The sequence below is a fragment of the Hippocampus guttulatus genome, chromosome 2, assembly GCF_054856545.1.
Source record: "Hippocampus guttulatus isolate MCC_2025c chromosome 2, RoL_Hgut_1.0, whole genome shotgun sequence".
NCBI lineage: Eukaryota > Metazoa > Chordata > Actinopteri > Syngnathiformes > Syngnathidae > Hippocampus > Hippocampus guttulatus.
Window position 1 is genome coordinate 16,040,227 of NC_141262.1, and position 17,079 is coordinate 16,057,305.

At 40.3% G+C, this 17,079-nt stretch overlaps 1 protein-coding gene across 6 annotated transcripts; it reads left to right on the forward strand.

The window, feature by feature from the left end:
- The first annotated feature begins 90 nt into the window (after window positions 1-90).
- On the forward strand, window positions 91-17,015 carry LOC147208667 (centrosome and spindle pole-associated protein 1-like). 6 transcript variants are annotated; one of them, XM_086138984.1, is made up of 29 exons: window positions 91-140; window positions 1,231-1,335; window positions 1,553-1,625; window positions 2,101-2,204; window positions 2,869-3,116; window positions 3,200-3,300; window positions 3,409-3,505; window positions 3,998-4,055; window positions 5,722-5,978; window positions 6,272-6,375; window positions 6,467-6,596; window positions 7,365-7,512; window positions 8,665-8,703; window positions 9,403-9,550; window positions 9,661-9,786; window positions 10,467-10,580; window positions 12,229-12,341; window positions 12,639-12,788; window positions 12,873-12,998; window positions 13,181-13,273; window positions 13,472-13,538; window positions 14,195-14,321; window positions 14,565-14,701; window positions 14,790-14,918; window positions 15,978-16,015; window positions 16,120-16,180; window positions 16,335-16,441; window positions 16,586-16,697; window positions 16,776-17,015. In XM_086138984.1, the coding sequence occupies exons 2-29, from the start codon at window positions 1,237-1,239 to the stop codon at window positions 16,946-16,948; spliced, it is 3,279 nt and encodes a 1,092-aa protein (XP_085995110.1). In that variant the 5' UTR covers window positions 91-140; window positions 1,231-1,236; the 3' UTR covers window positions 16,949-17,015. The 6 variants fall into 6 exon arrangements, with proteins under 6 accessions (XP_085995110.1, XP_085995127.1, XP_085995119.1 ...); XM_086139001.1 differs by having other exon boundaries at window positions 7,401-7,512; XM_086138993.1 differs by having other exon boundaries at window positions 2,104-2,204.
- Window positions 17,016-17,079: the final 64 nt, after the last annotated feature.

Genomic DNA, 17,079 nt, shown 5'->3' on the forward strand with positions numbered 1-17,079 from the left:
CTGGTCCAAACTCCAAATAATAACCTGCCCTATGCGTTTTATTTTGACAAGTTACACCGGAATCTGCATTAACATTGTCGTAAATATTTAAGACGAACAAGGCGCCGCAGAACAGTTGCTAGGTGCAAGCCGTTCTACAGGTAAGTAACGTTGCATATTACGAACAAATGATGAAGTTTGGCGAACAGCGTGAGACGTTAGCATCCACACATTTGATTTAGTGTGAGGTATTGTTGAGCTTTGCTGGTTTCATTGTTCGCTTTGACTGTTATATTCAGGCAAACAGGCTAGCTAAACCTTAAACTATGGGATTGGATTAGCTTGCACAAAATGCAGTAAACCTAATTGATCGTTCGTGCCTTCAATGTACAGTAATAGCTGCGCTGGCTACTATTTATAAATAAGTTTGACGCCGTGTGTAGCTCAATAGTTTACTGCTCGGTGCTTATGTGGTTGCCTGACAACGGGAATTAAAGAGCCAGCAACCGCATTTATTCATTTGACTGGTAATGAATGGACAGCACCTACTAATTAATTTGAACTAGACCAAACGGGTGTTGAACCCACCCCATTTGAAAAATGTAACTCGTCTGACAGAAATCACTGGCTAGTGTGATTCCTGGGTCATTCCAGGCAATTTAAGCATCACCATGTTTGGAAAAAGCCACCACTTACTTTGTAAAAAATCTATCTGCATTTAGAAGGTCGAGATTATCTTTTGTGGCTCACATACAGACGACAAAAATTTCCACAACAAATGCATGCTCCCGCCTTTTGTACATGGATTATTTGACATTTGGGAGAGAGGGGCAATTCTGTTTTCGAGATAAACAAGGTGTCCATAAAACATATTACAAAATCAACTGATGATGATATATGTTGATTGGATTAGTTCTCTGCGTTCTGTGGTTTATCTCATTGCATTCGAGACTGTGTTTCACTACATTGGAAACTGCATGTCCTTGGATTCTTAAATTAAATGTTTTCATACCGTTGGATTGGAAGATGCGTACTAATGTTTCGGCCACCTCATTCACCAAGCATCACTCTCTGGGACTTTCTTCTGTAGGGTCATAATAAAGACATTGTGCATTGAACAAAAACTTCAATATCTACTCCTCATTTTAATCATTTCCACAAATGTGTCTATTCATTTGCTGTTATAATAAATTTGTGAAATTGTAAAGAGACTTTCTGGACATGTAATGTTAATACTGTACCTTTTGCCAGATTGAGATGGAAGATGAGCTCGAGCTCTTCATCAGGGAGCGGAAGGCAAGGGTGGCCCAAGATAGAGCTAGTTTAGAGCAAGATCCTCCTTACATGGAAATCCAGGTGAGTTGGCATATTCTTCAAAACCAGGCTACACTTTTCAAACTTTGATAATAATGCTATCACACATTCTGATCAAATGGTTTATTTTTGTCCACAAACACTCCAATATTTGACGTTATGGAAAGGCTGAACCCAATACTCTTCTGTATTATGTTTATTTTTATACTGTTGATGTGAGCCACTTTTGTAAGTAATTAAGTATATTTTCATCTGACAGGCAAAACCTCTTAGAAGCTATGGGTCCCTGCTCAAGGAGAACATTCCGCCCAAGTTAACTGCACAGGAGAATGGTACATGATCATGAGGGCTGGGTGATGCACCTTTATTGTATCCAAATCGAAATATGGACATTCAAGCTATTGACATCGAAATGAGGATTATATCAGTCACTTGACCTCGCCACACTTGTGTAGCACAGAAAGCTTACATACAAGTTGTCTACTTCCGTGTTCGCCAAGGATGGTACACTTATTTTGTGTTTCATAACATTATGTGACCATATTCAAAATTACCAGCGGATAAAATAGCAGAGCTTGTGAGTGAGCCTCACCTTTCAATATATCTATAATAATAATATCATTCTCGTATTGTTATCAAGATATCCGGCAAACATATTATGATAGTAAATTTTGGCCATATCACAGAGCCCTAATGACTACACACTAATCCATAGTGTTAAGGTTTCCAGCTTTCTGTGATGTCTTTATTGTTGTACATTTAAAGGAACCACATCTGCTTATGGTTCATTTGGTGTGTTTCTATCAGAAGAAAGCAGCAATGTGGGTCTTCCCCTCGGTGTGGAGTATGAAAAGAAGAAAAAAAGGCTTCAGCATGAGCTCCGTATGGACTACAGACACTACATTGCACAGGTGACAAATTTGTCATGCTCTCATAAAAGTCATGATCCAGCCCAGTGACAATTCCAAAGTGCACAAATAATGACAGCCTTTCAAATCCCTGCCAAGTGAAAATTCCACTATGGCTTGTACCATTTGGAAAACTGAATTGAGAAACTAGGCTCGACACTACGTTTTGCAGTGTTAGCACTGGTGCGACCAACTTTTTCAGTTGGTCCCACCGCATAGGATTTGGTAGCAACCATTTTTGGAGAGGCATGATATAGCATGATCATGTTTGCTGATCTCATTTGGAACACCGTATTTTCGTACCATGTAAAGATGGACTCAACACGTTTGCAAAATATTTAGCTGTAATAAGAACTGTTTGCAACAAGCAGCGGCTGACAAAACAGGTCAGTTGTTTTATGTAACTTTAAAAGAAGACAAAAAAGGGAAACAATACCATGGTAAAAAACTTAAAACATAAGTAAAAAGCAGTGAAATGATAACTGAAAGCTAAACAACTTGGAATTACTTTTAGTTGTATTACCGGTAATTCAACAAAATACGAGGATACCAATTATAATGCTTTTGATTACATAAAAAACCCCCCACACATTTTGAACATGTTTGAACCCAGAACAACAATTAAACATGGAAAATCAAACTGTACATTACATCCCTCTTTCTTTAGCAAAATGGTGTCCTCAGACAGCGCCCCCTTTCACGGAGGGACGTCGGCACTCTGACAGAAGCTCATAAGGAGTCTCACAGAGCTCTTTCCCCTCCTGAGAGTCCCTTACACCAGGTCAGACGAGAGATGCTTGTGGACCAGGAGTCAGAACAGTACACGGAGGAGAAGCTATCGAAGGTCACAAGTAGCAGGCGACTGGGGTTGGACTGCAGTTCCAAGAAGACACATTTCAACAAGGATGGTGGGAGGTAGTTGTAACACAACTTTTCGCCTGTTTCTTTTTCTGTATTTTCTGTGTGCATCTTTTAAATAAGCTTTGGCGTTTTCCCAGGGAGGAGAGTGAGAGTCCTTCAGGTTTTGCCGGCCAAGGTAGACGATCAAGAGTACTGAACAAATCTGATGAGGCTGAATTTTCTACTGGCCTTTTAATTGGTAAAAAGGACTTGCATAACACAGTTAAGTTGAATTATTGCCAACAAGCTGCCCTGTGACCTTCACAGTGATTCTGAATAAAATACTAGGACAACCTCTTTTTTTCAGGAGAAATTGATACAGATGAAATCCTACAAAGGAGGAAAGAGCGCTACAGAGTGGAGCTGCAGGAACAAATAGCTGAGCAACACAGAAACAAAAAAAGGTAAGTGTATTCACCACAGGGCTCTCGACTAACTTTTTGTACGGGTTGTACTCATCGATTTCTGTATAAAATGCAAACCATCGTACAATCCCGATCCGGTCACTCGCATCGATGTACAGTACATTTATGATTCACTTCCTGGTTTGGTCTCTAACATGTCAAGAAATGGGCAAAAATGTTGATCATTGTTTTCTAAATTGAAGAAAAAGAAGGTGTTTTGACTTGTAAAGAAGGTGTTTGACTTGTGACAAATGACTTTGATTGAACAAATAATCAGTCTGCTTTCATGGAGGAGTATAGAAATCAGAATATTTTGTGTTGAAAGACTGAAGTCAGAGCCTTTGGACAATTTTTAAGTTAAACGATAGATCGAAACGATGAGTCGGTTATCAAACAAGTGTTTAATTTTATAAACAATTGTTTTCCAATTAATTGTTGCACCTCCAAATGGGTTATGTTTAAGCATTTATTCATGTTGTATTCTTTGTACAGGGAGAAAGATTTGGAGCTGAAAGTTGCAGCAACAGGAGCAAACGATCCAGAGAAACAGGTCAGCATATATCTGACAAAGGGTTTTACGATATATCGTTCGAACATGGTCATCGCAATGTACTCGTGCGCAGTAGTGACATCACTGGTCCTGCTATGTAGGAGGCAAATTAACTTTGTGTGTTGTCATCTACATTCAAGGGCTACAGGTATTGTATTTTCTGCACTGTAAGGCACTTGGGATTATAAAGCGCAACCGATCCCACGCTGCCCGCATACAAGTCAGGCGAGTGTACCACTACACCATCAGTGACTTAGTGTTGGTGAATGCACATGTCTATTAGTGTCGGGCAGAACCCTTTCAGGTTCCTGCTAATAATCACTGTCAGCTTTTGGGAAAATTGAATGCTTTTAGGTGCACCTTTTGGTGCGGAAAATACAGTACCGGTACTTTTTATTAAATGATAGTGCATGAGTACAGTTTGGCAGTTAACAAATTATGCTCCAACTAACAGGCAAAATGGTGTGTGTCATAAAGTACCGTCAGGTGCGCTCATCCAACCTGCATATTATCAAAAGGCAATGCCACAATTCATTGACAAAACAGACAGCAGGAAAAACAATCGTGGACAAATGAGCAGAAAAGAGTCGGTGGCAAAAAGTAAAAATGTTAAGGCTGATAAATATAGGGGGACAACAGTCATTCGGAGCACAAAATCCTTGAAATTGCCACAAATGCGTCAGGACAGAAACCTCCCCGAGTGGCCATATTTACGTCTATAAACGCATGGCACCATGTGACATGTTTTGTGTACATGCGTGTCACTCCACGGACGAGTTCCGTTCCCATTAAAAGTCACATTTGTTTTTATTATGTGAACGACCACACAAAAAAATCTGATTGGGTATCATATCCTGCAACGTGAACATAGCATGTTCGTGGGCGATGTAAATGACATGGACTCTTAGGTCCTCCACTCCATGTCACAAAGCTTTTGAATGACATTTAACTCCTAGGTTATCATCTCCTTGTCACAAAGCTTTAATAGAAACCCTCTATCAAAGTGATTCACAGAGAACTTAAGTGAGACGTGTCAGGGCAACCGAGACTTTGAAAAGAGGGGCTTCAGGACACAAAGAAGCGAAAGACAATGCCCATGACAGACCAAAGCTACAGAAAGAAGACAGCTGCAGTCCTCAATCTTAGCTATGCAACCTTGGCAAGCGAAATGAGGTGATTTCCTTTTGTGGCCATAAAAAGACACTGTATGCTTCACTGTGTTGTTTTGATCTTTTCGTCAATGTTCTACGCATTTGTACTTAGTTTCCACAATGTTTGATGATTGCGCGCAGTGTCTGATGGTACCAAGCTGCAAAGAAAGCAAAGCACCATCTGGAAAATTCTTACCACTTGAGCTCAGGGGCAACTCAAATCCTCATAGCACCTGTCCTGTATGGAGTTGTTGGCCACAGCAGAGTTTAGGCCTTTTCAAGCATTTTAACATGATCTAAACCAAACCTACCTTTACAAACAACTGAAAACCTTTTTTGGAGAACGATCAAAATTGTTTGATTAAATTTACCCGCAAACGACTTTGAAAACCGTCAGTCAATTGTGATCATGTCTCGTCACCTGATTCATGTCTCGTCACCTGATACTGGTCGAAAGTGGACAGTGGTGATGCTCTCATTTATAGCAAACTTGTGTGTCTGTCTGTGCACATTAGCCAAACCGAATCAGGCAGTTTGGACTGAGCAAGAGAAAAGAGTCTTGGCTGTCGGGGCACTCCATGTTGGGACAGAGCGAATCATCATCCAGCTTACCTAATCATGACAAGACCGGTGTTGGAGACAGGCTGATGCCTGCACAGAATCAGCCACATGTCGCCTTTCAGTCTCCATTGTTGGATTGCAATGGAGGTGGGCTGTGTCCCGAAAGACAGCCTTTTGGCCTCTCTGTTCCCAGAGTGATGGACACTTCCAGGTATACATTGTGTTATTTACTCGTCACGTTTTTATGCCTCGTTGCTGGGAAACATTTTTGCTAATAAAGGTTTATTAACCAGAAGAGATGCTCATCCTGATTAGGTTATGTGATTGCGGAGGGAATTGCCCCCTTTTTTTAAACTTTTTTTTTTTTAAACATGGTATAGTACTAGCCTCAGATAATTTTTGTTGTTGTTCTTTTTAGTTGACTGACCCATTGCTGCACATCAAATGACCTACAATCCTTACACCAAGACAACATGATCAGTTTAACTTTGTTTCATTCCTCAGAATTCCTTTGTTCTCTCCTCATCCTGCTCACATAGTCAGTCCCTATCGAGAGCCCCGTTACAATTACAGCAACAGAAACTTCCTTGACCCAAGCCTTGCCTACTGTGAGTACTAAACTCTTCTGTTGAATACGATCCACTCTCGAATCTCAAGCCACAATCAGCTTTCACCATTTCAATGAATCTCCACATATAGATCATTTGCCTTACCCTGCTGCGGGACTTCCCCTGTCTTACTATAACATGCCACCAGGAGGAGCTGTGTGCAGTCAATTGAGTGACACAAGCCCCCAAAGTGGAAGCAGTTTACCTGAGCCCACTCCACAGTAAATATCCTCGCTTCTCTGTTAAATCTGTTTTGCGTGAGGACCCAATGTGCATCATTGTTTTGATGAAACATCCTTTATTATTTAATCTTTAGGCCTTGTTTGATTTTACTGCCCTAAAGTGTTGAATCTAGAATGAAACCAATTTAACCCACATTGTTATGAGTGTTGTCAAAATGTTTCAAAAAAGGATGCACATGGCCACTACAGAGCCCAGGTGGTTAAATAGTTGCAGCCCTAGTTGATACCCATCTAACGATTATTTTAATAATTGATTAATCTCTTGACTTTTTCAGAAATTAATCAGATTAAAAAATATATATATATTTCCATCTCTTTATTTCAAGACATGACATTATTTCAGATTGACAGTGCAGAAAATTGACAAATACAAATTATGATTCAGTTACTGATTCGGTCTGTAACATGTCAGTTAAAATTTCATCATTGTTTCCCGAAGTAAAAGCAAATGTTTCATTTTGATTCAACACAGAGGTAACCAGTCCATTTTCATGGAGGACTACATAACACAGTTATTTCCAATTGAGAAGATGTAATTCTCATTATTTGGACAATTTTAAATTAGAACGGTAACTAAACTATTTGTTAATCGTCAAAGTTGAGTTAATGGCTGTACCTCTAGGATCAAGAAGTGCCTATTTAAGATTTCATCGAAGTATCATGTTATTAAGTCTTGAAATTTCTAATTAGGTTACGAGGTGAAATGATAGTACAGAAAACGTTTAAATAACAAAATGGTCTTTGCAGTGCATGGGGTTTTTTTTCCCTCCCCGATCCTGGCAGGCCCACTACTGAGACGGTTTCAACAGCCCCCTATACTGGGCTAGTCCCCCCAGAGAGACCCAAATCAAACAGGGAAAGGACATTGAACTATGGAGAAGCCCTGAAAAAACAGGTAAGAAGTACTATAGAAATAATTAGTTTTGTTAGAAACTCTCTGCATAAGATAAGATAAGAAGATAAGAAAACCTTTATTAGTCTCGCAATGGAGAAATTCCCAATTCACAGCAGCAAAGTTATGAAAGGAAGAAGTAGAACAACAAAATATAGGAGCTGCTGGAAAGGCAGCCACTCTCGCGGCGCCATTTTGAAGTCAAAATAACAAAAATAACACAACACAACATATAGGACACAGACAGTCGTGCAATCTTCACCAATTTTCTGCATACTTAATGTTAATGTTATAAACAATAACATCTGATTATTTTCATTATTTTGTCACTATATACTTTGTTGTAATTGTGAATATTGCTGCTGTGACAATTTAATTTCACCCATGGATGGATGCATCCCTCCACCAAAGACAATTTGATATGATTGTCAATACGTGGGGTACGATACGAGTCTGGGATGGAACGATTTGTGAACGAAGTGTTACAATTTGATTCAGTGGGATTACGATTTGACATATTACGGCTGTAGTATTTGGTATGATATTTACAACGTGTAGATTTTGCCATGATATTTACAGTTGAACCTCGTGAGAGGGTGAAAAAAAAACGGGTTGTCACAGTGTACTAGGTAGCACCAAGCACAGCAGTGTTTTTCGAAGGTAGTGAATGTTGCCTTCACGTCAGGGTTCGTTCAAGGTCACAAACATTCACTCAACATTTGCCAGGCATCCACCTGTAGTTTTAGACTTTAGAGCTGACCTGAGCATATTAAACATTTTCTTGCGACCCCCCCAAAAAAAAAAACTTGGGCGGCCATTTTGCAAACATTTGCGACCTTGTAAAAACTCTGGCCGTGAACGTTCATTTTTCTACAATCGCAATTGTTCGCCCCTCAGTGGGATAAGGGCTGTCGGAGCACTAAAACATGCACTTTGGGCTGTGCACCCGGATTATTATTATTATAATATTTTTTAATTAATTATTTTATTTTTTTATGAGCACACCTTGAAAAAACGGGACATTTACGAGCCTTGCCAGTGTGGTATTGATTCATGAAAATTTGGACAAACTGTATGAAAATGTGAATTGGTTGAAGAGAAGTTTGAAGAGTGTGAGATTCATTCAGTGCATCTTAGTTTGCGATGTGTTGGCAGAACGATGCCAGTGAAAGGAGCAGCAAGCTATTGAACAAGGTAAAATAGGTTTATGAGCAGCCCTATTGAAACCTTGGATCCCCAGTTGGACAGACATGTATTTAGTAGATGTGTTTGTTAGACTGTCAGATGTTAAATGCTCCCATGCACCACCATTACTGCCCCTATCTTCCTTTGTCTTTTCTGTAGTGCCTCTCATCATTTGTGTATGTCGGATCCTATTCTCGCCTAAGAACATGTTCTATCCTTGAAGTACAGTATTCTCTTGTATCCATACAACAAGGCAGGTTTTTATTATTAAAACACATCACTGGGGTATTTTCTGGGTCCTGCTAGAGCCCTGGATAAAGCAATTACGGTACTTAATATCCCCATTTTGATGCAGTATTCAGCACAGAAATGGACTTTTGTTGTCCAATGGTTGTTGAACTAATGTTAAGTATTGTATCCTGCCATTATTTTGCATAGCAGAAGACATGATCTTAATTTAATCTTAGTGAGGAAAAAATACGCACCCTGACAAAACTATATAAACTTGAGGAAATTGCAATATTACTCCAAATTGTAATACGTACAGTAGTTCAGTTGTTATTATGGGAGTACATTTGATGTATGATTGATTTGATCAGATGGAATAGAAACCAAATTTAGCCACAAATCATCAAAGAATCACTGGTTTGAGCATAAGTCGGGATGCGGGGTCTTCATCTGATGAAAGGAGGACTGTTTGTTTTGAAGATTTTGGAGCAGCAGGAGCGGAAACGAGTAGAGAGGGAGGAGCGGGAGCGTTACGAGGCCAAGCTGGAGGTCGACATGAAGAGGCATCAGCCTTGGGGTCGAGGCGGCGGTGGAGCCCCACTCAAAGACAGTACAGGAAATCTCATCGGTGTGTCCTACTGTCACCCTCGAGTTTTGCCTAATAATACCCAATTTGATAACTTCACTCACTCCTTTGTGTGTGTATATTATGGTAAGCTTTTGTTTTCTCGTGGCCAGCTGACCTCAAGCAGATGCACAAGTTGAATGAAGAGGCCCACAGTAACCCAGAGTGGCAACAAAGAGCCCCAGCTGTGATAGCCCCCTGCCCAATTGAGCACTCCAACTCCAATGATAGGATCTCTGGTACTGTAGCAATGTTGCATACCGTCCATAATTCTGAACTGAAATCTTCCTCTTCAATCAAGCTATCTCTTTATCCGGACTACCAATCTTTGAGCAGTCCTGTTTAGAGTTTCACAGCACTGTTATTCAGAGCTGCAAGGAGTAGGAAAGAGCACATGAAGGAGTTGAAGAAGCGGATTGTTGTGCACGTTTTCCCATTTTTTCATCTTTTCATTTGGGTAGATTTTATATTTATCTTTATTACGCTTATTATTCTAGTAAAAGTGTCCCCAGACGGGCTTTCTTACTGCTGTTACAGCACTCTACTGCAGGGGTGCCCAATACGCCAATAGCGATGACCGGGAGCCAGCGAACTGGTCCCAAATTGACCACGAAGGGTGGGAGGAGGAAATAGGAGGGGGTGGGGCGATGTGTGTGTCTGTGTATTTCAGTTTCGTTCATGTTAGGGGCCATTCCGGCTGTTGCTCGTCGTGGCGTACATGCGTGCATATGCGCGCGTGTGCATAGTTGGGCACCTGCCCGCGTGCCCAATCGGGTCGATGGCGTGAGATTGGTTGCTTCAAAAGTTGATTTTCGGTCCAAAAAGTTTGCCCACACCCCCTCGTGCTACAGTATATTCATGTTATACAGTATGCTCAATTTCAGGTAACCAGTATTTTTAAGATAATTTCATTTTCCAGGTCATCTGACACACATGTCGATTGAAGAGGCAAACAGTAACCCAGAGCAGCAACAGAGAGCCCCAGTTGTGGTTGCAGCCTGTCCATCTGAGGATCCCAACGACAGGATCTCTGGTACTGTTGCAAAGAAAAGAATCAATGACAATTGTTCTGCGAAATATATTCCATAGCTGGCTACTTCAATAAGCAAAATGGAGTGGTCAAAACTAAGAAAATATTTCTCAGGTATGGCTGACATGGCCAGTATTGCTGACAGCCTGAGGAGGCCTGAATGTGCTTAGATATGAGCTCTAAAGTTGTACATCATGTTGTGAATCTCTGTGGCCGATGTGATTTAGAGTTAAACTCTAAATCATGCGTTTCCAAGTCTGGTCTGGGCCAATATCTTTGCTGCAATCCCGACTAGCGGTAGTATTTGGATCAGAAGAAGAATGAGCTGGGATACAACTTGGTGAGCGCAATTTAGTGCAGTGAAATAGACCGATGGCTGGCCAGCCAGAGATTGTCTTTGGATAAGAAACGACATTTGGACACAGTCTTGTGACTTAAACATGAAGAATAAAATGGAATGTGTTGTGGGAAACGTGAAGATGGGGAGAAATGCGCCCCCCCCCCAAAAAAAACAACAAAAAAACCCTGAATCTGAAGCGACATCTTACAAAACGGGTGCCTAGGTCTGGTCCTTGAGAGCCCCTATTCAGCCTGTTTTAGATGTCTCCCGATTCCAACACACTGGATTCAAATGAAATCTTTTTTTTCTTAATGCATTGCTGAGGTATTGGATCGTGACTCGCTTTTGGCAGATACTTAAAACCGAAGACAAGGTACACATTTGGTGACTAGTGTAATGTAATTGTTTTTATTTTTCCCCATTTTCCCCCACAATATTGCAATTGCAATTTAATGTGCTTTTAATTTTTTTCAATATCCTCTACCAAAGTTTTTTTAAACAAACGAATCTATTTCATATCAGATTTATAATACATACAGCGATCCCTCACTTATCGCGGTTAATGGGGACCGGGACCCTGCCGCGATAAGTGAAAATCCGCGAAGGAATTTTTTTGTAAGTGTATGTGGGTAGCAGCATGTTTAAAATATGTAAACAGTGATTATACTTTACATATTTGAGACAAAGACGACAGCAGTACACATATTTAATTTTTAAATTATAAAACCTTATACAGTAATTAACATTCATCAGTAATTAACATTCATCAGCATTGCCTTCTGAGTGAGGTGAACGAGAGTTAACAGCGTAATGAGACACAAGGGAAGGTGCTGGGTGGGGCTGTGAAGATGCGCAGCCAATCAGCTCACGGGATGAACCATGAGTTCATTTGAAAGACAGTTTATCATTTAGAATTGTTAACTTACTAAATACTTTTAAGGATTCACAACCACTTCACAAAATTCTACCAAACAAATGTAATGTAAACATAAATCAGTAAGTGATAAATCAGATTACAATGATGATACAAACAAATCTGCGGCTTTATTATTTCATCTTTTCATGTTTCATGAAACAATATGTAAACATCTGAAATGCACTTCTTAAGCACCACACGTATCTAGACACTATACCATTGAAATTACATGTATGTAAAAGCCCACTGTCCAAAATGAAGCTGTGTCCTCTCCCAAAAATTACAGGCTTTTTTTAATTTGAAAATTGCATTTTACTACATTGTGGTGTCGATTTGAATTAGATTAAATGAAATATTACCGGCTTGACTTAAAATAATATTTTTTTCTTTTTTAGGTTTCACTCATGTTCAAACGCCCCAATTTTCCAGGGGCAGTGTGTTGACCAACCATCCTAGACCACAGCAACTCGATGAGCAAGACAAGTACAAAGCTTACCTGAAAAAGCAGGTATCTCGTAAAGCAGCGTTCGTTCAATAGGACTGATTTTGATTGGTAAATGACGCTAATGCAAATCGGAATCTTTTGGTCTTCAAACTCCAAACGCAGAATTGAGATTCGATTTTGGTTGTTTGACCGGAAAGAGTGCCATTTTGTTAGACTGCACATAGATTTGGAAATTCGACAGATCATGACTATCATCTAGCGACAAACTAAAAGCGGCCTCATCCCTCCAAGCTCCAGCGTACCTCCTCGGTAAGGCTGATTTAGGCTGGGAATTTAGATAGAAACTGCCTTTGCTTTCAGATTGAAGAGAAACTTCATAAACAGGCAGAGGAGAGGGAACGGAACAGACTGGAAGATGAAAAGCTCGAGAGGAAGGTGGCAGAGCAGATGGCTCGTATCAAGAGAGAATATGAAGAAGAACAAGAGAAGAAGAAACGGAAGGAGATAGAGGTAAGGTGCTTTTTGTTCAAAGGCACCATGCCCAAAAACTTAATTCTGGATCATTTTGTGGGGTGTGTGGAATCTGCATTACAGCAAAATGCCAAGGAACAAGAACAGCTTAAGATGGCAGAACAGAGGAAGATGGAAGCAGAAAGAAAGAAGACTGAGGAGAGGGAGAAAGCAGCGCAGAAGCAACGTGAGCAAGCGAAGCATGCTCAGGCACGTTGACTCTGGTCTCCCGTTTGGTCACTTGTCTTCCCTAATGAATTGTTAGGACAATAACAAGTAAATGAAAAATGAGATTTTTTTTAAAGTGTTGCAATGAAAGTCACAAAAGATTCTACAAATTCGATTTTCCCCAGTGGGGCATACTGTATGTATCATTTATTTTGTAACTTTAGGTTCACCGGGAGTTGTCGGCTCCAGTTCCAACTCTGCAGAAGAGTCCCAGGTCATCCATTTTTGAGAGCCGTCACTCCACTGCTGCCGTATCTGTGAGTCTCACTTTTGCGCAAATAAATCATTTAAAAGTAAGAATGCGGACATGATTCTAGCCTGCTTACAGAGTCTGGACAGAGCAAGAATCTGCTTACGATCTTGTTAGGTTATAGAACAGAAATGCCTTTCTTTCTTACAAGTTTCTTTTTTTCTGGTTGAAAATGTGACCCGTGCTTTTCTATTTTTGTCTTCAGGAGCAATCTATGTCTGGTCACAGATCTCCCCCTGTTCCTGCTTGTAGAAATCAACTACGAGCTGCAGGTGCGTACACGCAGAGTGTGTATATTATTACTAGCAAAAAAATTATGAACTACTTTGCGTCCATAAAATTGTAATGAACTCCCTTTCGGGTACAATTTGGAGCGGTATTTCATGAAATTAAACTTTCCATGGTACTCTGCTTTCATTCACATAAATCCATATCTATACAGAGACGCTTCTCTGATGTGCGTTAATAGTGATTACCAAGTGATTTAGCCATGCATGTCCTGCTCTGGTCCCAGGTAGTTGGTAGTTTAGTGTGTTGGTCAAGGGCACCTCTGCAGTGCTCCATAAAAACACCATCTCTCCCACAGCGTGAACATATTCACCACCTTTTTGGTACTGTGTGCGGAAGATTCAGCAGTAGTTGGAACCGATCTCAAATCGGCAAGCATTGATTTTTGAGTCTTTACCCAATAACTGTCAGCAATGTAAATTCATAGCATGACATCCTAGCTGCACACCAGTTATAATTATTCCAACAAAAACTAGTACCACGCAACAATTACTTCCTCTTAGCCTTTTATGTTTTCTTTTTGTTGTGTAACGCTTATCACAAGACCATGCGCTTTGTTTAAGAAAATTGAGATTTTGTGTTCCCATTCTATTGTGGCTTCCACCGAATTGATCATTCTATGTATTGTTTATATTTTCAGTCAGTAAACGTGACGTGTACAGTGAACTGTCAGCGTTGCGTCGGCAGCTTCGTGCAGAGCAAAAGCGACTTGAGAGTCATCTGCAGCAGGGCGTTTGTGATGAAATGGACCCCGTAATAACTGGAAGGTCAGATCCCTTACGTTTGACAATGTTCAGCTGACAATTGCAGCCTGGCCCGAAACAATTTCATGTATAGCAGTGAGAGAGAAAATTAATGCTCCCGAACTTGATTTGTATTAAACACCAAGGTATAATAAAAAGCAATGCTAAAAATAGCTTGGTCTCATTATTTGCAGCGATGGATAGACTTGTATGGCTGTGTAAATTTTACATTGATTATTTAAAATGTTTCTTTCTCTATTAACACAGACAATCACGTCCACGAGTGGATGTTTTTAATATGGCGATGCTGCGGCTCCAGGCTCCGGTTCGAAAGCCCCCCTCCAGAAACATGGAACCAAGTAATCTGCTCCAAATTCATGACTCGCTTCAGCTCGATTACACAGGTTGAAGAACTTAAGCTTTTAATTGCATTATTTTCAGAAGAGATAACGGCCGCAAATTACTCCTGACTGCTTCGTATGTGTATGTCAGATCGTGAATCCAGGTTGAGTTCCGTGGAGGTTGAGAGGATGGAGAGAGTGGGTGCGGCCAGCAGGAGGAGGCGTGTCTACAATGAACCGCTTCAGAAGCTCAGTAGCCAGAGGCCCTCATACACGCATGGTCGGAGAACAGTGCTTCTTTTTAATTCTAATTAATATAGATAAAGTAAACTTGACCTTTTTGAGTGTGTCTGAATGATGAACTGGCTTCATGAGACTGCCATGTCCTTATGATAAAAAGAAAAATTCAGGAATGACTCAAGTTATTCAAAATATGTAGGGGTGCATCTGTAGTCAAAGGTTCTATGGCTATGGCCACTCACATGGTCACAATCTTCAAAGGCCTTTCTACACCATCTGCCGCAGACGTTGACACCACGTGCAACTGTGCCATGGCCCCAAAGAAGGGAATTTGGATCAAATGTGTGCAATTGCATGCTTTTTAAAATGGAAAAAAAGAAGTCCAATTTTAATCTCTATTTCTTTGGCGTTGGGGGCGACTACGCCTAGAACAATGGATTTCATCCCTCTGGTCTTTCATCAAATTATCTTTCATTGATACTCTTGACCAATACAGTATCATCTACGGTTCAATACACTGTTCTTAAAATTTCTGACCATTAATGGGACATTGTGATTTCCTAGGAATGCTGTAGAAGTGCTCATTGGAAAATATAAAAACTTGGAGAGATTTGGACAAAAAGCATTGCCTAGTAAAATAAGTGTCCTTGTTAAATCCATTGACTTTTGTGACAAATCCCTTAACGTGATCAATGTCTTCACAGAATATGATTAAAGGTAATTTGAGCCAATTTGTTATTTCAGAAGGGTGTATCAAACTGGTAATTTTTTGTACTGTAGGGGTAGCTTTCATTTCAGTTCGTTTGAAAAGGCTGTAAAATACATTTGTTCTTAACTCACTATCATATTGGCTAAATTGTCATGTCTTTTGTCAAAAAATCTACCCTAATAATTTTTTCCAACGGGATGCCATATTTAGAAATACGCAGTATGGGTTCTGAGGTTTTGCTCCATTTGTAATTTGTGTAATTAGTTCAAAGATTTGACACATGTCTTCTTGGACTGAAAAATGAAAGCCATTTTTGGGAGGTGTAAATATAAATGACCAAATTGTTTTTGCTAATTGTGGAAGCCATAAAATAAAACTTTTGTGTTTCAGGCAATTTTGATGTATGCCATACTCATCAAAACGATCTGGTGAGCGACAAATAATGGTTGCGTTGTCATCCTCAGTATTTCTTCTGTGAACTTCACTGTAACCTTTAGCATGGAGTTCTGAATGGGAGGATTTTGTGTTTCAGGAAAGTGTGATGGAGCGACATGCAAGAGGATCTCTCCTTGAGTCGGATAGCGCTTTTCTTGGTAAGAGAGCTGTGCTTGAAACTGATTAACTCAAAGCAACTTAACACGGGTTGTTTTCAAGAGGTCAAATAATACATTGTTGAAAAAAAGCTTCATTTTCAAACTTTCTCCTGTGGTTAGATTTGACTAATTTTCTTATTTTGGGTGTGTTCAGACCCTTTGGGAGATGCTTTTTCTGTGCCAAGCTCCCCAGAGGCTGAAACAACGCTGCTCTCAGCCCGGGAAAGGAGGAGGCTGACCAAACAGTCCCAGCATTCTCTGGTGCGAACCTTTCCATAACTTAGTGTACATACTTCAACCATGTTTTTCATCTCAGTGCTCCTGTGACATTTGTCCTGTTATAATGCAACAATGATGAGCCTTTACTTATGACTAATCTTGTGTTTCACATCCTCTGATGTTTAGGAACTAGACAACCCCACCCATTCAGGTAGCAGGAAGCAAAGAGAAGCAGAGTCGAGCGGTGAGGAAAAAAGCCAGGAAAAGATGTCCCCTGCTTGTGGTGACAACAGAGCCGGTACAGCCTGTGACATATTTAGAAATGTTAAAAGCTATGTGGATTTATAACGAGTGACTACTGTTCCTCGATCTCCAGGAACAGTGGACCTATCTGATGATGACTTGTTGCCTCCCCAAATTTCTCAGCTCACTCACAACCGTCAAAGTTCAATAGAATCCTTCTCGACTGATCCCTGGATGCGACCGGGTACTTCAGAAACTCTCAAATGTTTAGAGGAATCCATGAAAAGGGACCGTTTGACAACGTAGGGGCCTATCCAGTCTGTACCTGACTTACCACATTATATTTCTGTTTAATAAATGACAAAAGAATGGGTCAGTGGGAATTTCTAATCAATAGCTTAGTGTCAATATTCAGTTTACAGGGAACTTTTAATTTA

Coding starts and splice junctions, on each gene's coding strand:
- LOC147208667 (XM_086138984.1), top strand. CDS start 1,237: ATGGAAGATGAGCTCGAGCTCTTCATCAGGGAGCGGAAGGCAAGGGTG. Junction 13,274..13,471: donor ACTCCACTGCTGCCGTATCT/GTGAGTCTCACT, acceptor TTTTGTCTTCAG/GAGCAATCTATGTCTGGTCA. Junction 16,181..16,334: donor GTCGGATAGCGCTTTTCTTG/GTAAGAGAGCTG, acceptor GGGTGTGTTCAG/ACCCTTTGGGAGATGCTTTT.